The 23735-nt window shown below is 51.8% G+C and overlaps 1 protein-coding gene across 7 annotated transcripts in view; it reads right to left on the bottom strand.

Annotated features, from left to right (window-relative positions):
• IKZF1 (IKAROS family zinc finger 1) overlaps positions 1–23735 on the bottom strand; it is a 94864-nt gene that overhangs the window by 22059 nt on the left and 49070 nt on the right. For 4 of the 7 annotated variants that reach the window (XM_035026473.1, XM_035026475.1, XM_035026476.1 and 1 more), the window contains exon 4: positions 5283–5543. The exons of the other annotated variants lie outside the window; for them this stretch is intronic. In XM_035026473.1, coding sequence (XP_034882364.1) covers positions 5283–5543 — 261 coding nt within the window. The remainder of the gene's footprint in view (positions 1–5282; positions 5544–23735) is intronic. 7 annotated transcript variants of the gene reach the window in all.

The following is a 23735-nucleotide window of genomic DNA, read 5'->3' as shown; positions in this document are numbered from 1 at the left end:
TGCAAATTCAAACTCATTTAAATAAAGTGACTGCAACATTTTGTGATGAAGAGCCACTCTTCCTGATCAGCAGTTTTGGAATAAACCAATATCCAATTTTGCGTGTTGTGGCATTTGGTGGGGTTTTTAATGTGGCTTTTTTCAAAGGGTCTTTAAAATATGCCACTGAAGCAGCAAAATAAAAAGGAAACTCATTAAAAATGCATTTCAGGATCACAAGTTCATTTCAGCGTTACATTCTTATATTTAAATGAAAGGCACTTCATTATAACAGTTATAATAACTTCTTTTCATTTACATTTTTCCTGTATTTTGCCTTTCAATTTCTTCTCCATTACCTGTCTGTCCCTACGCAGGCAAATCAGGAAGGAGACAGACAGAAGAGAGTGTGAGGCTCAGAGAGAGAGAGAGAGAAGGAGAAAGACTGAATAAAATGAGAAGGAACTGTGAAGGATGCTCCAGATGGTCCAGAGAGAAGTCCCAGATCCCCCGTGGTGGGGCGTCCCAGCCTGAGGCTCACGGAGCCTTCTGGCTTTTTCCTTCTCCCAAATCCTGAAACCACTAAAACTATCACTGGCCTATCTCCACGGAAGGTCGGTCGTGTTTTCAGTACAAATCATTTAAGAGAGGCAATGTAGCTGTTATTAGGAGTTCTTTTAGGGGTGTTCCGGCTGGAGCGGTGGCTAAGAGGGCAGGGGAGCCCTGGATGTGCACAGCAGCACCCGTCCCCTGTTTTCGGGATCCAACAAAGGGATGCACAGGCATCTGTGAGAAAGAAATACGCCACTGAGCAGTCCCGGGTCTTGGACTCCACATCAGTGACCGTTTTACTTGGCTCTCGTGTAGAAAGGATGATACACTTGTCAGGTTTCAATAAACGCTAAAGCTCTTTTGAGAACAATTGCTTTTTTCCCCCCTTTCTTTCTTTTTTTCTTTCTTTCTTTTTTTAAGAAGAGCTCTCTGTGCCCACCATCGCTGGTGTGGAGGTACCATGAAAACAAAAACAAAAACAAAAACAAAAACAACAGACTTCCCGGTAACGGGTTTTTCTTAGGAAAAAAGAATGTGTGAAAATGTATATTTAACAATTTTCTCAATTGCTTAATGTGGTTTTGGTGAACAAGGCGGCACTTAGTGAAAGCAACTAGCAGAAGCGTGTCTGGGACTAGTCAAACCTCCACCGGCTTAAACGGAGAAGTTTACACTGGCCCCTGGATGCCGTGATTACCATCACTTTTATTTTTCAGTGGGCCGGACAGATGTGCTGCCATAAGGATAGAGTGATATTTAATTACAGGCCAGTTGGAGGGATCCTGATACCAACCAGGACGTATTCGGCATTGTCCCAAATCTGCATCTGGGTCGGACGTGGCTGGGCAAAGAGTCAGGCAGGTGGGAAGGTGACGGCGACCCTGACCAGCCAGAGCTAAATCTCAAAGAGTCGATGGCCGGGCGGCCCCCAGGAGCATCCAGTTGCGAGAGATCATTATCTGTTAGAAACACTTCTGGGCCTTCATCACACACACGTGCGTGAATGTGCATATTTTAACTCCACGTAGATGCAAGGGAAAAGAGAAGTAATTGGTCCCTGGGGGCAGGTGCAGGGCGATCAGCAGGGTGCGATGGATCTTGGCAGAGTGGACCTTCGGCTGAATGTTCCGGAAAGGTCGTCAGTCGGGAGAGCTCACGCCACCCAAAATGCATACAGGAAGGGTGGAGGACATGCCTGGTGACACAGGTGTGTTGTGGCGTGACCCAAAGCTAGCTAGCTCCAGGCTGACGAGGCGCTGGGGATCCGAAGGGCTGGGGGGGGGGGGGCGCAGGTCGGACCCTGCCGTGCAGCCGTTGTCTGTGAAGAAGTAACAACAGCGGACCCAGGTGGGACCTCGCAGGCAAGCCATGCCCCCCACCCGCTCGACAGGGCGGGAAGGGAAGAAAGGCGGCCGTTGCGTCAAGAGTGAAATCTGTCTTCTAATTTGAGTCAACGGTTCTCGTGTATCTTGCTGTGCCTGGCATCTTAATCCTACTGGCAAGCTTTCCTGGAAATCTATTTGTTTCTGATTGTGCTGGCATGAATATGTAACGCGGGACCTGGAGACTCCCGAAGACGGCGTTCTCCGAAGTGACAACCCGGGGCTCGGCTCAAGGTGGTTTCCCTCTGGAGGCGTTAGCAGGACAGGGGGCACGGCCCCGCTGCGGGACGACAGAACACAGCCCCCATTACCTGTGCTCTTCTGCTGAGGCTCAGCATCAACCGCTTGCCTCCTCTGGGTCCCTAGCTTGCTTCTTGTGGCTAAGTGACATCAAGCGCGCCGAGGCTGGATCGCTTTTCCTTGGCGGGATGAAGGCTTTATCGTCATCACTAACTCAACATTAAGTCTTTACTCTCAGGGTCTACAGATGTCCCACTCGAGGGACTCTCCGTAAGAAGGTCTGAGCCCCTCTGAAGAACTTATTTGGGTACAAAACAGAGGCTTCACGGGTGTCTCCGTCATAACATTTAAGAGGGGATATCAGAAGAAGGCAGATTACAGAATATGTACCTGAGCTGCAAAAATGAACTCGGGCCCACTGCAACCATACGTCGGAGCAGATTGTACTCTGATGCTGGTGATGATGGAACAGGGGAGGCCCGAGACTGTCCAGAATAACCATAATTCAGACACTTTTCTTGATCTTGATAGTTCAAAGTCCCATCACTTAGGACGACACCGCTGCATATTTGCATAGCGGGGTTTCCCCCTGCATTGCGTGGCTGTTTCGTACCACTCTCCCCTGTGATTCTCACATCGACCCCGAGGTGTTGCTGGGGACAGCAGTGCTTTTACACTTGAGTTAAAAAAAAAGAAAAAGAAAAGAAACTGAGCGGCAAAACTAGGGACGGAAGTAGTGGGATCAATACACAGTTCGGAGTGGCGCCCACGGCACCTTCCCCAGGTGGGGCTCTGGGCAGAGGCAAGGGGGCAGCCTGCCCCTGGGAGCTGCTGGGTACCAGCGAGGGAAACCCTGGTGTGATTTAGATGGCCTTCGAGGTTGAGAAGAAACTGCTCGAGAAACACTGGAAACTCAGAGAACTCGGGGTGGGACTGATGGTCAGCAAAGCGTGCCTTTTCGAACATACTCCACTCAGATCCCAGAGAAATGGAAACCTCCCTAGTATCGTCCACCTACTCAGTCCTCGTTTGGCTTCACCTGCGACCCTCCACATTTATGCGAGTGGGGACACAGCAGGAAGACAATCCACGAGTTTACTGTTTCAGGGGTTGGTTGGTTTGTTTAATAAAAGCCAGGCCAGGAACCACAACATTGACGGGCTGCATGTCCCTATTTCTGGAATAAACTTGTCCTGCAAGTGAAAGAATCGGCGTGTTGCTGTGTGCTTGGCACTTAGCCGCGATTTGTGGGGAGAAGTGGGGAGCAAACAGTGGGGGCTACTCTGCATATCTATACTTGGCAGGTTTATTCATTAAATGCAATTATTCTTTTTATTGGGGCAGGCAGTCATTATGTTTTGACAATTTAGTATGCCAGAATTTGATTCATTTATCAAATATTTATTTAAGCTAATTTTCACAGTACAGTCAGGCTTTACATGAATTAGCAAGGAAAGTAATTCATTTGTGAGGAATACATTCCTCCTCCGTCAGGAATGTATTAACCCGGGTCCCAGCGTCTTCTGTTAGGCATCTATCACAAAGTAACTTACCTTCGCTTTAATTTCCAAGTCATTACAAAAGGGGAGAACCTGACTACTCTCACGCAAGCTTGACTTAGGGCTTGATGTGAGGGGTCTATTTCACGGGATAATTGGAAGATTAAGGGACGCATTAGGAAAAGCGAAGTTTGCTTAATTTTACAAGTTACGTTTTTATTGAAAACGCACGTTTACCGAAAGTAAACAGGTTTTTAGGATTCTCCCGATGTATTGCAAATGGAAGATATCATTTAGGAGACTGCCCCGAATCAGATGTCAAAAATCACAACTCCACTGAGGCCTGCGTGTCCTGACAAGCTAGCTGTTTCGCTCAATGATTTTTCTGAATTCCTGCTTAATTTCTGATGATCACTGGATTTGTTTGGCCCTGGGTGAGAGTCACACGAGGCTGTGATTTTCAAGCCTTCTTCCTACTTCCCTAAGTTATCTGATAAAAACCTTTGTGCCTCCAGAGTAAACATTTCAGCTGTTTTGTTTGTTTGTTTGTTTGTTTGTTTGTTTTAAATCCCCTTGCGGAGGGCGGTGGCAGATGCTGGTTCCGTGGTGACCCACTGATAACCAGCCCCTAGGCAGCCACGACTCGGGGTTCCTGCATTGTACATTTAAACTTTCAGTGACAACTATAGGTGGTGACTTTATTGCATTTTGCACACCTTTAGGGCAAAAGAGTCAGGTTTCTCTTCAATTCGGAGGACACCTCCTGCGTACGGTTAACAGGTACTATGGGGCCCCATTCATGTCTCGAAGACTGTCGGGGGCCATTCGAGGTGATCCCACAGTCCTGGTGGGAGAGTATGGGGCTGATCCTTTGCCACGGCCGAGCACATGGAGGGGCAGAACTATTCCCCCCACCCCTGACGTGAGAACACCTCCTGAGCTTGGACACAGCCGTGGGATGCTACGCTGTTCTCGCCCCTTCCTGTTTGGACGCAGGCTACCTCCTTCTCTGAGGCTTCCAGAGCCTCCAACAGGCAGAGGCTCTGATGGGAAATTCTGTGCCCGTGTGAGATGGAAACTAAGCAGCCATCAGCAGTCTTGTTCTGAGGCTCACCTGTTGGCGGGGAAGCCGCCTGAAAACTGAGCTGGACTCGGTGACACACTGGATTTTACTGCTTTTCCACTGCTCACTCACGTTTCTAAAAACTGAGCTCTGGCAGGCTGGATTTCAAAAAGGCACATTTTACTCATGGTTTCTCAGGGGAAACCTGGAGGAGGAGTGCACGTCAGCGGCTCGCTCTCTTTTTGTTTGGTTTCGTCTTGTGTTTGGCTGGGAGGGGGGTTGGAGTTACAGGTGCCCTAACCACACAGCCCTGCTCGTTAGCGGGCGGCGAGGCCCTGGGGCCCTTGGCAGGACTGGAGAGGCTGTGAATGGTCCCTGTCTGACGGCTTTAAGTCTAGGTTTGAACTGGTGCGTGTTTAGAAGCCCCTCTCGATGCTGATCGGCAAGAACAAGGCTACCCCCTGCTACGACCTGGAGCCAATGCTGCGAGCCAGGGTATTATTCTCATCCCGCTACACCCCGCGGACCTTTCCAGGCCACCAAAGGAGGAACTGCGCCAGGCCTTACCAGTGTGGCTTCTCTTGTGGACCATGAGCACATTGGGGCCGATGCAAATTATCCCACAGACATCACACTTTAGTTTGCCGTTAGGAAGTCGAATGCCTCCGGTTCCCGACAGAGCTCTGTTGCCTTGGCCACTGTGGGAGCCATTCATTTTCTCTCCCGCGGCATCAAGCACTCGTAAATCCTCCGCACATTCTTCCCCATTCAGCTCACAGGCACGCGCATTCTCTTCATCACTCTGAGCCTCTACTTTAACATTACTGGCTGAAAGACACAATATAGGGGCCACTCAGTGTCATTGCAAAAAAAAAAAAAAAAAAAAAAAACCAAAACGACACAGCAGCAAAAAGACAGCACATCGAAGCAGAGAAGGTTCTCAGCGGCTTGTACCACCGGGGACGGTGGCCCCGAGCTGGGCTCCGGCGGCAAGTGCCAGGGAGCCAAGCGGGGCTGGGCCGGCAGGTGATTACCGACCACGCGTGGTGCCTCCCGCCTGGGGCAGCATCCCTGCTAAGGGGTCATCAAGCCTGAAAAACTCCTCCTCCTCGTGAGGCGCCCTGTCCCTGTTTCATGGGTTAATACACACTGGGACAAAGCTCAGCAAAAGCACGTGTTCCCGTTTCTGGCCACGGACTCCCGAAGGGTTTCTGCAAGAGTTCTGTTTGTTTCTTTGGTACAGGATCCTCCTAATTCCTTTTTAGTGCCTCAGGATAACAGAGCCTGAGCCCTGGAGTGGAGCCACGATTTCCTACAGGGTCTCGAGCTGCTGAAGGGTGGATGGGCAGAGTTTGTGGAGGTGACAGATCTCGTTAGCTTCTTGAGGGGCCGGCCCCACGCGTGAGGGAGAAGAGCTGATGTTAAGGAACACACCGGCTTCTGTTCGCTCTGCATTCCTGATTCCGCTAAAGTCACACTGAGGGCAGTTATTTCTGCCATTTGCATATTTTTGTTGGCAAAGAAAATCAGAGACATTCCGTGTGCATCATTCTGAAACACAGCCTGGCGATGAACTGATGAGTCCCACCCCATAATCAGTAGGACAAACTACAACGACCCTGAAAGCTATCACTTCTATCATGGCCTCAGGGATTAAGAAGGGCGGGGAGGCGAATTTTGCCAAGTACAAGAAACAGTGACATAGATAGTAGTTCTGACTATGAAATCTCTGACCGACATTTTCAATCAGTGGGTTTCCAGGCTTTGCCCTTGGACCAGCAGCATCATCGTCAACTGAGAACTTGTCAGAAGAGCAAATTCTCCCGTCTGCCCCAGATGCGCTGGGCTAGAAGCTCTGGGGGTGGACCCAGTGCCTGTGTTGTCATGAGACCCTCCAGGGCATTCCGACGTACAGGCTTGTCTGAGACCACGGTTTTAAATAATCAACCTAGTTAGTAACCCCCCAGGGTCATTTTATGCAACGCTTTGATTATAAAAGTCGAGAGCCCAGACTCTGAAGTTGACATTCATGGCTGGGCACGTCAGCTCCACTCCTTCCGAGCGCTGAGATCTCGGGAGCAAAGTCACACACCTTCTCTGTGCCTTGGTTTTCACATCTGTCAAGGCTGAAAGGATCCGCGGTGGCCGGCCAGGGGCGCTGCGGGGACTCAGTGATAGATGATGAGGAGTCAGCTTAGCACGGGGCCTGCACATTCCCCACAGAGCTGTCCGTGGAAGGGCCCCCCGACCCCCATGACATCTGCGACCCTGACTCTGTGCTAGGCACACAGCACTTTATTTGCTCTGGGGTATTTAGCTCTCGCAGGGACCTGCTGAGGGAGGTCATGCTGTCATCCTGTTTCACAGTTGAAGACGCTCAGGCACAGAGAGGTTGAATGACGTGGGAAGGTCACACAGCCTGGCTCTAGCACCCACATTCCTAGCTGCTGACCCGCCAAGATTTTCCCATTAGCTCTCTGGGGAGGAAAATAAATAAATAAATGGGACAGTGAGTTGGAACAGGGGCCAGAGCCCAGGAGGGAGTATCTCCTCTCATCCGGTCCCTATGTTACATCCAGAAAGAGGGAGTCCCCACCCGTGCTTTCCTACTAGATTCCGAAGACCAGACACCCTGGAGCGCCCCAGAGGGGCCCCCTGCTGACCTCTCCCAGCTGCCAGAGAAAGGGACCAAGTCCCACTGACATGGGGAGTGCAGGACACGGGCAGGCCAGGCGGTGGGGGTGCCGTCAGGCTTTCTGACCTCGGAGCTCTCTAGAATCCCTCTTCCCAGTCACGCCCTGTACCTTTCCAGGTGCAAGCTCATTCTCTAGGGTCTCATTATCCCTGGGCTCTGCGCTAGAAGGCTCTGGAAACATGACCGTCAAGTTTCAAAGACTCCTGAACGCCTTCACCTGGGATTATTTGTAACCATCCGACTGGCGGCTTGTTTTTTTTCTCAAACGAGACTGGGGCGTTCCAGAGCACGGCGGGGCACATGGCTGTTGGCGTGGCGAGCTCTTCAGCCAGTGGCGCTGAGACAAGGGGTGTAGGTCCGCGCCCCTGTGGAGAGGTGTGCGGACGTGGAGAGAACCGACCCTCGCCAGAAACCATCACTTGTTGCACGTGGTTAAGGCAGACAGACATGGCCATCACCCTGCGGTGTGCTGTGGGGCTGCCTTGTTGGGGACGTGTGGGCCTTCCTGGCGGTGGGCAGGAGAGCGGGAAGCAGCGGGGTGAACTCCCGGGTGACATGGGTGACAGCAGGCTACCTGCAGTGTGGCAGGAAGGAGGTGAGGGTGGCCTGGGGGGCGGCACGGCCCACGTGTCACCTTAGGGAGCACGGAAGTCCTCAAACCAGACCCGAGTCCCATCATAATCCGGCTTTCTCGTTACCATGACGTCATGTGATAGTCGAGAACTGTGACAGAACCAAAACAGGAGGCTCAAAAGGCATGAGAGCCTGTGAGAAGCGACCCCACGATTCTGCGGACCCCAGGTACAGGTTGAGGTCGAGCTGGGCCATGCCGGAGGGGCAAAGCTCACAGACTGGGATTCGGGGTGCCGTAATGCTGTGGGTCTCTGAAGGAAAGAGCGCAGACAACGCCCCAGGCCACCGGAGGGCCAGGTCGGGCGACCGTGACTGACGGGAGCGCGACGGGGGCCCTTGGAAGCAGACGCCACCCACGTTCCAGGTTGGAGCCAGGTGGCGGATGCAGAGAGTTTTAGGGCTGGGAGCTTGGCAGCCTCTCGGGGACAGATTCCAGGCCACGTTAGGACAGGAAAGGTCTGCAGGGACCGAGGGAGAAAGGATGACAGGGAGGGGCCGGGAGATCACAGGGGCAACACTGTCCCCACGGGCACACCAGAGCCAAGCACGAGTGACAGTTCCCTAACTATGGGCAAAACGCATTCCTATCTTTCTGTTTTTTAAAGACTTATTTTTTGGAGAGAGAGTGGTGGGAGGCGCAGAGGGAGAGCGAGAATCTCCAGCAGGCTCCCTAAAGCATTCCTATCTCTGTGGACAAATGCAAAGTGGGTGCTGGCCACACAGAAGAGACGGACGGGCTCCTGCCCTCCGAAGAGGGCGTCCCTGAAAACGGGGTGTCCCCTCTGGCTACAAGGAGAACACAGGCCAAGGGTTATTATTTCCAGGGGTTCAGGGTACGAACCTATCGTAATAAGTCACAAACACACCAGTCTCCAAAACTGTGATCTAAGGGACATAAACGTCAAGTCCCCTTAAGTTAAAAAACACCTTTTATAAAAACACAAACTCAGGAGGGGGGGAGGTGTCGGCCCCACTTGTCTAAGTGTGAAAAAGGTTTTGGGGCTTTGGGCTCAATTAGTGATGCGGCTGGAAAAGAAGAAACAGAAGATGCAGCCTCGGGGTCCTGCCCGGGGTGAGATCTGGAGTCCCTTCCCCGGGCCCGGCCGTGTGCCTCCGTTAAAAGGACACGCCCAGCCTGAAGGGGTCAGAAGGAAGGAAGTCTGTGGGGGCTGAACACACTGGGGGCGTCCACGGGGCTGGAGCAGCTCAGAGAAACAACTAGCGGGGCCGAGACGCCGAAGCCACAGGAGAGCGGGCAGCCTGGGCGGCCCGGGCACCGCGCGGCTCAGAGGTGGCGCCCGGGTGGTGGGCTCCTTCTGCGGCCGGGCAGGCGGCCTCTAGCTCATGGAGCAGAGGCGACACTTGGGTGGATCACCTCCTCCTGCATCTCCATGTACAGGAGTGATGGAGGAGTCGGGAGGCCTGACTGCTGAGTCTGTGGGCCCATTATTTTTGAATTTCCCAACCCCGCAGACGTCAAAGTCTCCAGTGGTTGCTCCGCCTAACGAAGAGTTCGCAGGACAGATGACTGGCATTGATTGAAGCTGTCCACCTGTTGGCCTGGAGCCCAGCCGAGGGAGGGTGCCAGGTTCCTACCCTGCTCCCTTGAGAAAAGTCAAACGGAGCAGGACGAGTCCTCATCACTGGTGTCCCTTGAATGACACAGGTCGACCCGACCAGGCACTTCCATGAAGCAGAGGGGCTCCCCTCGTCTGTGTTTACTGTACTTTAGTCCGCCCCTCGGGTGATGTCTCTGAGCTAACGGGGGCTCGTGTTGACTGGCCGTCCCTTCCCCGGACTCCTAAACCTCGCCTCCGCCCCGTTTTCTTGGAGCTGACTGCTTAGGCGCATTGTGGTGTCAGTGAAACACTAGACTCTCCGTCGATGTGGGGATTATACTTATAAATATTTTGCGACTCCATCCCGCCCCCTCCCTTAGGAAAGTGTCGAACTCAGCATGGCACTGAACTGAACTGATTAAATATAGAACATGAGGTAAGACTCACGCACTTCTTTACCCCAGAACGCTCTGGCTCAGGCCTAACCCTGTAGCTCTTCCCGAGAGCACGCGGACAGGGGCCCGATTTTATTGTTTAATAAACGTGGCTTATATTACGAGGGAATGCCTTCAAATCTGGAGTCAAAGCTACTTTCCTTCTCAGATGCTGTCTTACATTAGGGAAAATTAAAATATTATTGTTACATAGTTTAGAGGCCTTCTACGTTATTAGTAACACAGCAGACCTAAGAGAGACCCAAGACCCTCAAGGCAAGGTGGACCTCAGCTCATACACAAGTTCAGCACCGAACAGTCTGGAGAATCCAGGGAACTCAGGGTCAGCGGGGCCAGGAGGCCTCTGCATGCTGCCCAGCACTGCACGTACTCATGAATGATTAAAATGTGTTAATGCGTAGATACAACGTGCCCTGCCAGTCCCCACCTGACAAATGGGTTGTGTTTCCTCCCTGTTTTCCTTGCCCTTCTGGAATGCGTCTTCCTATTTACTGGTAAGGTAAATGTTTGGTCCTCACACTGTGCTTTTCCATGGAGAAGACATTCTGAAGTCGTCCCTGTAGTCTGAGTTTAGGCCACATGAGTCTCAAGTGCTCCATTTTTTAAATGAACAAAAAAATGGGAGGCGGAAATATTCCTGCAACCGGTGACCAGCAAGCAAAATGCAGAGGGAACGGAAATATTTACAAGAGATCTTGAATGAGCGTAATTAAAATTTGAGATGAAGAGGAAATGTGTAGATGTTTTTGTGCTGCTCTAAAAGAGATTTGGGGGAACTTTTAAGCATTGTTAAGCTAATAAAACCACTTATTCTAAGTTTTATCATTTAAAACATAGGTGTTTGGGGACGCTTGGGTGGTTTAGTCCATTAGCTGTGCGACTCTTGATTTTGGCTTAGGTCATGGTCTCAGGGCCGTGAGTTCAAGACCCGTGTTGGGCTCCGCAGCCAACAGCAACAACCTCCCCCCCAAACCCCAATAAAATGTGGGGGTATTTTTCTTGTCAAGATGCATGATTAGACACATTTTTATCCTTATTTGCTACTTTAGGCCTTTAAATGAAATGAAGTCAGGGACAGAGGGGTCTGACAAAGGAATGATTTACAAGCACATTTACATTTTCCTCAGGTTACTGGGAACACAAACTGGGATAGAGAAGGTAGCGGGGGTCAAACAGGTTATGTATTTTTAATTTTCAAGAAGGAAAACAAAGAGGTGAGGTCAGGCGAGTGGGGCAATTCTCCACCCTGCCCACCAGGTGGCGATGTTGGCCCAGAACAGCTGGGTTGCTGTTGGGGTGGGGAAGTCCTCCAGGTCATCAGCCATCTGTGCGGGGGAGGAGGAGGATATTTACAGTCTGGGGACATGGGAGGGGGAGGGGAGGAAAGAGAGAGTTACCAGTACCTTGTGAATCATTTGCGTAAATGTACAGACAAGCACATATCAAAACATGCATCATCCATCTTATAAAATCTGCAGGTAGCATGGATCTTTATATGAGCACATCACAGTATGCTTGCCCCTAGACCTCCCTCAGACTTAGTGAAAACATCTCAGACCATCTTTTCTTACTCTTCGGTGCGTTTGACTTCTCAACTTTTCAGCAGTGTGACTGTTCATCTCAAAATTAACTTGACGTCTCTGTCCCAGCACCTCCACGTTTTATATAATCATAGGAGTGCACATACATCTCTCTCTCTCTCTCTATATATATATATACACACACGTATAAATACATACACATACATCCATCTCTCCCAGAAATAAATCTCAAGCTATTGTTTTCAAGTTGAATCAAAGGAAGATTGGTAAGAGAAAGATCTCGATAACTTTTATAACCTGGGAAAGTAGTCAACTTCCAGTCTGGGTTGTTGCTATATCCTTTAGGTAGCAGAGTTTTGATGACTAGGATGTCAGAATCTTACCTTTACCATTACTGACACCTTTCGGATTGTGCTGGATCAATGACTGTTACAGTATTAACAAGCACGCCCTGTTTGCTGAGGTTGCTTTACAACAGGAGAGAATTTACTAATGCAGGCTCTGAAGGCTTTGGTCCTAAGGGGATGACCATTTGTGCTCCTTTAAATATTTTAAAGCATTTTAAAAAGCACACTCCATTCCTTAAAATATTCCTTCAAAGGTGCTGCCCTGATCTGTCTATGGCTTATCATCTCTCAATACCTAAAAATGAAATTAACATCTGCTTTTGGTTTAACAGCTCAGATCAGGACTGTCCTGAGCACACACAGCACTCAGTTTGTCTGCTTGGGCAGCGAGGAACCGCACCGCAGACTAACGGTCCCAAAGCCCTGCGATGTTTCTCTTCTCGGTTCTGAAATTAATACTTCAGAGCAACAGAGGGAGAGTCTGTCTCTTCCTCCTGTCCCACAAATTTGTAAAATTCATCATGCACGCACGTTGGTCTGTTTCATGGTGACAGGAAGTCTGGCCATTTTATCATCCTACTCACTCGAAGGGAGATACTCCTCACATTAATGGCAGAACTGGTTCGCCAACATTAATAGAGTGACAATTCAATGCTAGTGTTACTTCTACCCCTATTACTCCACCAAAAGGCATGTTCCACTGTCTAATCTTCCAATGGTCTGAAATGTTACATACACGCTTTATTACATCAGTGATACCCCAGATGGTAGATGTGTAATGAACAGGATGGGCAATATTTACCTCATTTTTTCAAGTATGAAGGTGGGTGATGGAGAATCATGCATTTACACTATGGAAATTGAGTATAAAATGAATACATGTTTCTGTTTTCTAGAAGCAAGGCATATACTTACGAGAGAAAGATTTGGGAATTAGTGCATGAAAATCCCTAAAGCCATCGGCCCCATATACAACTGCAATAAAGAAGGAGAAAAGAAAGCTGGCTTTTGATAGTGTTCATGAGACACAGTAAATGTTTAAAAGAAAGGTTACTGTTTTTAAAAAAGAAGTATTACTGCTCAAAATCATTAGTTAGCTACTAATCAGCTACTCTCAGCCTTCATACAGGCAACTGAAAGGTAACCCTGTGATGCTCAGAAACAGGACTGTGACATCCAGAGGTCTGAGCTCCTGGCATATTATCTACTACCCCTGCTGTGCTAAGCACCTTGGGGGTCGTAACCAAGAACACATTCTAGAACTATGAGGAACTTTTCAGCAGAAGTGGTACACACGGCCCCCAGATCTGAGCATCGAGGCAGAGGTTGTCCCAGGACAGCACGTATCTTCACAAAAGCCGTGTGTTTCTTACCGGGCTGAATGCATAGCAAACGTTCTTCATTCACCTTTTCAACATCTCGTAGAAAGTGTTCATAGAAAATTAGAAATGTTCACATGACCCACTGAGTGGGGAAAATTAGTGTTTTCCCCCACCTCAAAAAGAGCTATCAATTTCTGTGGGTATTCCTTATCAGCTGCTTTCATATATGTTATCAGGGCCTCAAATCTTCAAGTTCTTGTTTTGTCTTTATAGGTCAGAGCTTCCCACCATATGTCTATGTCTGAAGGCTTAGTAGGTACCACCCATGTGCACACATGGAGCACGATGCAGACGTGTGCGCACACACACACGGTTTTCTCTCCAACGGTGGCATCCCAACGTCTATTGGAGTTGCGATCACAGCGCAACTGCTGAATTAAACTTGTTGGATCACCCACTGAATTAGCAGAGGAAAGACCCCACGGTGTCCTGCAGGAAACAGACCCACTGACCTTGCTGAAACTGTTCTAGCTTCCAAATTTATCTGACCACAGACCATCCTGGTTTTCCCAGGAAGTATTTATTAGAATATTGGGATAATGGGCAAAGCTGTTCGTTGAAGTGACCACCTTAATTATTTCCCAACAAACAGTCTGAATCTAACAGAGACGGTCACTATCATGTGTCCCATCAAACAGGCAGGTCAGCGGCGGCTTGCCCAGGTGTACCTGTGCTCAAGGTCGGCAGCCGGCCAGCGAAACGATGCCAATTTTACAGTGACCTTTGCACTGAGCTCCATCCCCAGTCTCTCCGTGCATGAGAGTGCGCCCATCTCAGATGATGGGAGAAAAGGCATGTCTTATCTTTTAAAAATGGGGGCATTACAATACATGATCTAAGACTCTGAATTTTTAATCAGACACTGCCACATACCCTGAGATGCTGCTCAGATGGCCCTGGGTGTCCCCTCAGCTCCACAGGCCACACCTTGTGTGCATCATGATGAGCACGGTGACGAGAGGTGTTCACGGCCACTAGTAAATTACGGGTACAGGAGCAAAGGGATTTGAAAGGTACGCTAAATACAAACTGCCTGATGGTGGAAAATGTAGACTTGCATAGGGCTCGGGTCATCCAAGTGTAAGCCCTGAAATACAGAACACCATCACGGTACCTCATTAGACATTAAATGTTCATCGTTTTCAAGAGAATCCATTCCTTGCCTACTGTAATTCAAACTTTTTGAGTTTTGTCCTTCATCTTTGATTCCCTAAAATGGACAAAAAGCTTAAAAAACCAAACACGGCTATAGCCATAGAGTTGTTCTACTTCCCCCTAAGAAAGCTGAGCCGATAGGAATTCACTCTTGGTCACGCACCACACATGTTCGTGCACAACCAACTTCTCAGTCCGGAAGAAGAACATGACATTCCTCTGGACAGTAATTATGCACAACAGGAAAACACGAAGTTCACCCTATCCTGTTCTGTCCAGTTTTGTCTGCTTCTGTCCTGTCTGGTTCTTTCTGGACCTATCCTATCCTGTCAGGTCCTGTCCAGTTCTGTCTAATCCTATGCCATCCTAACCTGTCCGGTCCTATCCTGTCCAGTTCTGTCTATTTCTGTCCTGTCTGCTTTCATCTGGTCCTGTCCTGTCGTGTCTGGTCCTATCCTGTCTAGTTCTGCTTCTGTCCTGTCCAGTGCCGTGGTCATGTCCTGTCCAGGTCTGTCCGGTTCTGTCTTGTCCTGTCTGGTCTGGTCCTATTCCATCCTATTCTATCTGGTCCTGTCCTGACTGGTTCTGTCTCGTCAGGTCCTGTCCGGTCCAGTTCTATCCTGCCCTGTCCAGTCCTTCCTGTCTGGTCTATCCCTCATGGAAGTCATTCACAGGGAGTTTGCAAATGCCAGGTACTTGCAAAGAACCTTCCAGAAGCTGCCTCGGTCTTCACCATGGTCCCACGAGGCAGGAACTATCACCAGCTTACCAGGGAGGGGACTGGGGTTCCAAGGAAGTCCTGCAGTTTGTCCTCCTGGTGGTTACCATGGAAAGGTGCAAATCTGAGACCCTATCTAACTAACACGTTACATTCGTGTGTAACGTGTTAGTTCTGGACACACATCCTCCCGTGCAGGAAGGGCCTATGAAGAGCTGTGTTTTCCCTATCATGGTGCTTGAAAGGTGTCAGGAGGGGTGTTAGTCCAGCTACGCACACACATACACACTTAGGTGTGCAAGCACACACACGCTCACCCACACACGGGGGCCACGGCGCATTTACCAATAGTCCCCCACAAGATGAAATGATTTGGCCACCAGCAATTTAGCAAGCATGTCCCCACTGGCTCTGCCCTCCATGCAGCTATCCCCACCCCAGCTCATCTGGGCCCTCTGGGACACAGGGTGAGCATGCACAGTGTCTCACAAGTCCCTGTCTCTCCCTGAGACAGCTGGTCGGGGGCTCACATGGTCTGACGGGGCTCACATACTTCTGGTGAGACCTCAGGTGGGCCACAAAACCCTTCTTCTCACTCATGTGCGGAGAGGTTTGCAGGTGAAGACCTGTCCTGTCCCTTAGCACAATCCTGCCTGTAAGCCTAAGACTCGAAGCAAAGCAGCTCCTCTCGCTGGGGCTAGACCCCGACCTGTGGGAGCAGGGAAGTGATGTTTCCATGAGGGGCTTTCAGGCGTGTGTTCTGTTCTTTAGTAAATCCCACCCCAAATTTTAGCCCATTGTTTTCAGAAGGGTACAGACAGAAAAAGATTCAAAGTATCTGAAGTTTTCTGAATGTCATGAAATGCATTCTTCTTCTCAAGACCAAATTTAGTTCATTTGGTAGGAATTTTTATTTGCCACACTGTCGCGAATATTTTCAAAGAAAATGCTGTCGATGGCTCAGATTCTAAGTTCTATTCAGACTGCTACCTTGACGAACATTCTGGAAAACAGATGAAATGCCCACAAACCGCACTTGTCAGTTTGCATTCGGTCGTGCATGTGAATCTCTCATGCTGTTGTCACCTTAGGGAGACATGAAAACAGACCTGAGATTTTCAAAACAGGAGGAGGAAGTCTGTTCCACTTTCAAGTCAAAGGACACTGACGATTTTCTGGGGAGAGTCAACATGTATAGATTCGTATTTAGGAGAAGTTAGAAATACGCTGGGGTCTGACTTTTATACATATTCTTCAAATCATATTAGCCTGTTGGGCATGGTCAGATCATTAGTGTCCTATTAACTTGAGTTAGTACGGTCTGCAGTGACCTTTGCAAGGCTTACAGATCTGGCATTTCACGACTGGCAGCCTAACCCTGCCCGTGCACCAGCGACAGGGTCCCCCGATTGGGATGGTAAAGAGAGGCCAAGGACAGGACAGGTGACCCTCGCCAGAGCCAAAACACCATGGCTGCACTCCGGCTACGGAATGAGTTAACCTGCAAATCCGGATTCTCGTGGAATTCTTCCATACCTACACATTCCTGGGATGGATATTTGTTCTTAGCCCACCCTCGACGTTGGGGAGCTCTGGGTTCTGCCCAGGAAAGAGAGTGCTAGCTAATGTCTCCTGATGGCTCATTTCAGGGAGGCACTGATGTTCCAGTGTTACTAAAGAGAAGGCTGAACTACAGACAAATTTGAAGTCTGACCCACAGACGCAGAGCCGGGGAGTGCTGGTGTGAGGTCTCATACCTAAACCGAGTCGGACCTAAGCTGCTCCTTCCAGGACACACTGAGCTTTTCATCCCACCTCCTTTCCCCACCTCCCTGGCATGCAGGTTATGGTCTCACTCAGCCCTGCACCCTGCATGGCCCCAACCGAATGCCACGCCCCGAGGGGCGCACAAAATGTTTGTAAAAAGAGGCAGTGAATGTATGCCAAGGCTTCCTGGCTGTGGGAACTCACCTGGGCTCTGTCACAACCCAGCTCCCCCAAATCTGACCTCAAGATCTTTTTGCAGACCCAGCTATCCTTCCTCCATCCCAGCTGTGCCAATGGCGCTCCTATCTGGATTCCCGGAGCTCGAACGCACACGGGTCCCCCCTGCACCCTGGACTCCCACAGCCCACCTCTGATCCTGCAGAGCTTCTCAAGCTTCCTGCTTCCCAGTCACATCACTTCCCAGCAGCACCACCCAGCCGAGGCTGCCTTGGCCTGCGCCACATCCTGCCAGTGCTTCCTGGCCCCCCCGCCCCAGCACGCTGGTGGAGATGCATCCTGTGGACCTTGCCTTCGGGCTCCCCTTCGTCGATCTTGCCCGCTGCCCTAAGATGGTCCTGCCAAAGGCTGCCTTCGTCAGCCCACATCCACTCCCAAAGTTCTCACTGGCCGGCACTGTTACTGTGAGCCCCAAATCCCAAGACCTGGGTCTGAGTCCCTCCAGGACTGGTCCCTAAGGATGGTAACTCTCTCAGCAGGCCATGCCGCTCAGATAATCAAGTGCATGAGCCTTATGGAAAAATGTAAGAAAAAGCAAACTCACCAACTGCACCTTACTTGTGGATGCCCTGCAAGTTTCATTCAGCTGTGCAGGTAATTATTTCCTAACTATGCCTCCACCACCATAGGAACGTGGTCCCCTCCTGGAGCCCTGTCCATCTCCACCCTCCACAGGGCTGGATGTCACCCCTCCCCCCTCCCATCCTTGTGATGCCCACCTCAAAGCTGGCTCTCTCTCAGGCCAGCTCCAGCCCAGAATCCTTGGGGCACATGCCCAGTTCTGGACTTGATGTGGTCCGGAACCCAATTCTGAGCTCAGATGAAGAGGCTACATGTATTGGCTTCCCTCTTCCCCCATTCCTCTCCTCCCGCACATTGCCTAGAACATGCACGGTGTTCAGGATAGAACTGCTGAGTCAACAGCCTTTACTACTACTTTCTGAAGACAACTATCAGATCTGAACATTTTCAGAAGTTCATTCACATCCAATGCGAAGTTGCAAAATATGCGGCAGAAAGCACTTTAATTTCCTGCGTCGGTGGAGAGTGAGGCTCCCAAGAAACTGGGTGCATTTGGAGCTAATTAGGAACAGGGAGAATCGCTCTTGCTGGTTTCTGCTCAGGGCTGGACTTGACTGCAGTTTGTATACACTGAGCACACATGGACTGGCTTTCCGTTTGAATGTGTGCCCTGGCCTGTGTCTCGTCCCCTTACGGGAAGGCAGGTGCAGCTTCTGGATAGTGGGGTGCAGAGCAGGTTTTGGGTCAGAGGTGTGTTTGGCATTCGGCTCTACCTCCCATCAGCTGTGTGGACTGAGCGGGCCAGGGCCACCTACACTGAGCCTCAGTTTCCTGCCCCGCCAAGTGAGAATAATCATATCTATCCTCGTCAGGTTTATGTGAAGACTCAGGCCTTCGGCATGCTGAAGCTTTTTTTCTTCGTGGAAAAGCACAGGCAGGTAAACACCCATCTTGTCAACGAAGACTTCAGGCCCTATGGGATCAGCTACAACCCACTAACACTAACCGAGTTTTCTAAATGGGAGAAAAAACAGAGAGAATGCTTTGTGGGATCACTGGCTGTGACAAGCAAAGACACATGTCCTCAGGGAAACTGCTGTTGGCACCATGACTCCCTGGGTCCATGCAGGCTTCCCTCTGGCCCCGAATACTCCTGCTTGGTGCTCCTCTCCATTTGAGAATTATGCAGATGGTGTTTCAGGCAAACTGCCAAGGTCGTGGGACAATTTTGGTTGCTTGAACTGGGCCTTGACAAAGATGTCTAAAGTCAACTTTGCTTTACTTTAAACTCCCAACTGTCAGATCTGCCTTCCAGAGCAGACAGGGCGCAAAGCTGACTGAGAGCCCAGGGAATGGACGAAAACCCGGTCCTGAACCTCTCTCTCTCTCCCTCTCTCTCTCGATGTAGCACAGGTGGGCACCTATCCTATTTTTGTTTATGTTTTATTAATACACCTGTCATGCCTCACGGTGAACTAAGGGGCAGAACAAAAGCTCTGATGCGCAGACCTGTAATTTAGAAAGGAAAGAACAGTACGTGAAGAAGAGTTTCCTTCTGAAGGGTACAAGTAAGAAAACAGCAGGCTCAAAAACGATGATTCTATCTATGGGGTTATCCTTGAAAGTCATTTGTGGTCATTTGGTGCCATCTGTGGCCTCCTGTCACCAACACCCCCCAAGACACAGGTCATCACAACTTGGGGGTGAGACATCCCATAGATTAAAGAACAGGGTGAGGCTTAGTTTCTGACTGTTATGTCCTTTCTGCTCTTTCATTTTTTTAATGAAAAATTACCTTTGTGTGTGTGTGTGGGGGGGTAAAAGTAACATTTGCCTGTGCTAAAGATCACGAGTGTACAAAAGTAGCAAGGTGAGATTTTCAGAAATTCACCTCCAACGGCTGTACATCTAAAGAAATCATGCGGGGGAGAACACGGGAAATACTACTAAAATAAATAATAAAAACAGAGCGACAGAGCTTAATCCAAGCTTTAAAAAGCAAGAAGGAACATTTTCAGGCACCGAATCAGGCCTGGGGAAATGAAGTTGGCTGGAGAAACAGTGCAAGACAACGCGAGGTCCCGGCCGGCGCCAAGGGAGGACGAGCCGGTATGAGGCCCTGGGCAGAAGCGACAACGTGCATGTCCTCCTCCATTGCACATCTCATCCCAGGGAGGGACGTCTATGCTGGGGCACAGGGGCCCACACAGTCAGGGAGGGACATTCTGCAAAGCGACCGTGCCAATGGGCAGGGGCGGCCGCCCGGGTGTGTCCATGGGCGCAGGGCCACCTGGCCAGCAGGCCCTGCAAGGACAGGGACAGCCCCGTGCTCCACCTGCGCACAGGGCAGGGCTCACCCCCAACCCCGACAGCAAGGGACGCGCGTCGCGCAGCTCGCCAGCCGCCTGGGCGTCTGCCGCGTGGGCCGCGAAGCCAGGCCCCCGTCTGCTGTGTGCGCATGAGCTCCCGCCGAGGTCGCTGCACACGTGTTTCCGATGTGGTTTTCCCGCGGGCACATTCGCACTCAAACAACAGGCTGAACCCTCGCCGCCCGGGGGAAGGGAGTGTGGCAAAACGCGGCTCGGAAGAGGAGAGGAAATCTTGCAACCCGCTGTTACACCTGCGAGTGTGGGGCCGAGCGGGCCTGGAATGCGTGGGGGGCGGGGCGCAGGGCTCGGGGCTCCCGATGGAAACCCGGGAAGGGCTGAGGATGACAAAGCCGACCCTGTCGCCGGCCTCCGGGCTCAAGGGCGGAGCGGACACAGCTCGTCCGGGCTCGGCAAACACATTCCCTCCCTTCCCCACAGTTGGCACCGTGTCAAGCCCCAAAGATTCCAGGAGCCCAGGCCCGGCTTCGGGGAGGCCGCAGATAAAGTAATCTCCCCCAGGACACACAGAGGGTGGCTCCCCTGCTGTCCCTCCCTTCCAGAAGCTCTGAGGGGTCCCTGCCAGCATTCCAAGCAGAAGGTGACTCAGCAAAGGCCGAGCAGGGTCAGGAAGAACGGCTCGGGCACTGGCCCCAGGGGCCCTGAGCCCAGAGGGGCAGGAGTGGGCTCTCTGGCTTCACATGGGCACCGATCCTTGAGGGAGGTTGACCCTGCTCATCCTCTGAGGCCGCTGGGGCGCTCAGCAGGCCTGCGGATGCTTTCCCAAGCTGCAGGGGCCACGAGGCCCCCATTCCTGCCTTTCCCGTTTCTTCCTGTTCTCTGCCCCAGAAGCATACTTCGCAGGCACCAGCTCAGCCAGTGAACCGGGGTTTGGGGATGTGGGCGGGAAAGAGCAGGAAGTGCAAGACACCTGCGTCATGCACAGAGGAAGACAGGGCCGAGGGTGGGAGCGGTGGCCGGGACTGAAGCCTGCGGGGTGGGGGTGGGGTGCATCTGGCCTGGGCGCTGGGGCGCACAGGCGTGTGTGTGCATGCCTGTGCACGTGTAAAGGCACAGGATCACTCTTCCTGCACACGTATTTCACAAAGGCAGCTCAGGAAAAGAGGCTCGAAGCTAGAGAGCCTGCCACTCACAGTGACTTTTACATTCAAGACAACAATGCGGGATGGGGAGACAGGAGTCCCCTAGCTCTGAGCACCAGATGAGCCCCGCATTCCCGGGGGCACCTTCACCGCCCCAGCCCAGTGAGCGGGCTGCAGACAGGAGCCCAGGCATCAGACTCGGGCCCCCACTGTGCTGGGAAGCCACAAAACTCCTGCTCCCTCCCGTTAAATGGCAAGCTAAGCATCCCTGTAGAGATTTCTGGGGAAGGAACTGTGGCCCATGGCAGGACTCCCCTGTCCCCAGCTGATACCGAGGCTGTGGGGACATATGGCTACTTTAAGCTCTTTAGTAACTAGCGTTAACGAACTGCTCACCTTGAAATGCTCCTAAGGGATTCCTTAACACAGCCCCCTCCTTCTTCCCCTTCTTGATCTCTCTCTCATGATTTCCAAACTTCTCTCTAGGCTTCATAACTGCTAAGCATATGGTGTTTTGTCAACACTCACGAGGAAGCTCTGGGATGGGGCTCGGACCACCAAATGGGATGACGGAACGGGGGTTTAGGGAAGGACCTGCCCGCGCCCTCCTTCTCCCTCTGAGAGGCTCTGGGGTTTGAGAGACCCTCACAGCCTCAGCAGGACTCAGTCCCCTCCCATGTGACACTGGAACCCAATGCCCGTCCTGTCCCCACACATCTGGAGGGTGGAAGGGCAGGGCAGCCCCCGAGCAGAGGTGCCCACCCGCAGTACCAGCCCCTCTGCTGACGGCCCCACAGCCTCCGACTGGGACTCACTCATTACTCAGCAGCCTCCCACTGCCCGGCACCTCAGTCAAAACTGCACATCTCTTGGGAAGAACCTTCAAATATCACGCTTTTTTTTTCCTGGTAGATGTCAGCACTTTTCAGGATTCGAGAAGCTCAAAAAGTCCTGTCCTTCACTTCAGCGCCGTTTCTTTGAAACGAGGGAGGTTCTTCTCTTCCTTTTCCCCTGTCTCTGTCATTTTATGATTCAACACTTTACTGGGAAGCATGGGAGAAGGACCAGGGCAGCCCTTCCTCCATCTAGAATCCTGTCGATGCCAAACAAGCAAGGTCAACGTTAAGGCCGCCTGGCCCCAGCAGCTGGCTGCATGTCGTCCATGAGCTTTCCGAATGGAAAGCCGAAAAAAGCGTACGTGACCGGGATGAGAATTTTGTCTCAGGTGGGAGACACAGAGCCGACGTTTGCCAACCCCCCATTCTAGCCGTCCGTCAGTTTACGAAACGAGGCCCCTTGGCCGAGGCGCACCACACAGCCTTCGAGGAGTGGTTTATACTTCAGGCACCGCACACGAAACCCCAGCCCCGCGTCCGGGCAGCACGGGATGAGAGGAAGTCCTCGTTCTCGGGGAGAGCGGGGCCAGACAAGTGCCGCAGGGCCCGGCTTCCCCGAAGGGCAGCAATCACAATGAGCAGTGGGGAAGAGGGAGATCCCTGGGGCGATCAGCACAGAGGAGGCCGTGTGTGTGGCGGGTGGTCCTCCCTGCCGCTCGGACGCTGGGGCTGCAGAGGGGGATGAGGGGCGGGACTCAGAGGCCTCTGGAAGCTGGGATGAGGTCCGAGGCCCCTGCCCAGAGGGTCCCATGGTGGGGACGGGGGTCAGGTGTCAGGACGGGGAGGGGGGGTCTGGCCGAGGAGACGCCGAGGACGCTCTCCCCACACCCCACACCCCACAGACAGAAATAGGAAAGCTGGGGGCCAGCAGAGTGGTCTGGGGCAGAGGAGGCTCACAGCCCTGGGCTGAGGCCCAAAGCGGACGGCCACCCCCCCGCGGCGCCCCGCGGCCCTGCGGGTCTCGCGCCCATCTGGAATCAGGCCGCAGATGGGAAACTCCAGGCTTCTGAGGAAAACCGTCCCAGCTATGGCCAGCTCTCGGGTTTCCAGAGGCCCCAACTTCTGCATTCTGTCCCCGCTCCACCTACCCTCATCCTCCTGCTGCCCCATCCAGATGCCGCCAGGAGGCAGGGCCCAGAGCACGATTGTGACACGGCGGCATGTGTCATATTGTAACTGGGTGTCCACATCCTCCTGCCCGAATTGTAACAGCCCAGAAGAGGAACCAGGGCGGGGAGTGAAATATAGGAATGCAGGGAAAGAGGAAGCCCTTGCCAGACACCAGCCCAACTGAAATGCGGAGAATTATGGAGAAGTGACAGAAAGGGAAGCAAGAGTAGGGAATTGCATTTGGTGGCTTGGCCAAGTGCACATGCATGCACTGATACACACTCAGAGACACAGACTCTCACACTCACACACACTCCCACACGCACTGATACATGCTCACACACAGACTCACACACACACACACAAAGACACCCCCCCACAGACACACACGGACACACACACAGACCCACACACCGATACATGCTCACACACAGACTCACACACACACACACAAAGACACCCCCCCCCACAGACACACACGGACACACACACAGACTCACACACCGATACATGCTCACACACAGACTCACACAC

Source organism: Mirounga leonina, unplaced genomic scaffold, assembly GCF_011800145.1.
Source record: "Mirounga leonina isolate KUSES-001 unplaced genomic scaffold, KU_Mleo_1.0 Mir_199, whole genome shotgun sequence".
Lineage (NCBI taxonomy): Eukaryota > Metazoa > Chordata > Mammalia > Carnivora > Phocidae > Mirounga > Mirounga leonina.
Note: the sequence above shows the minus strand (reverse complement) of the source record. Positions and strands in the feature narration are given on the sequence as shown.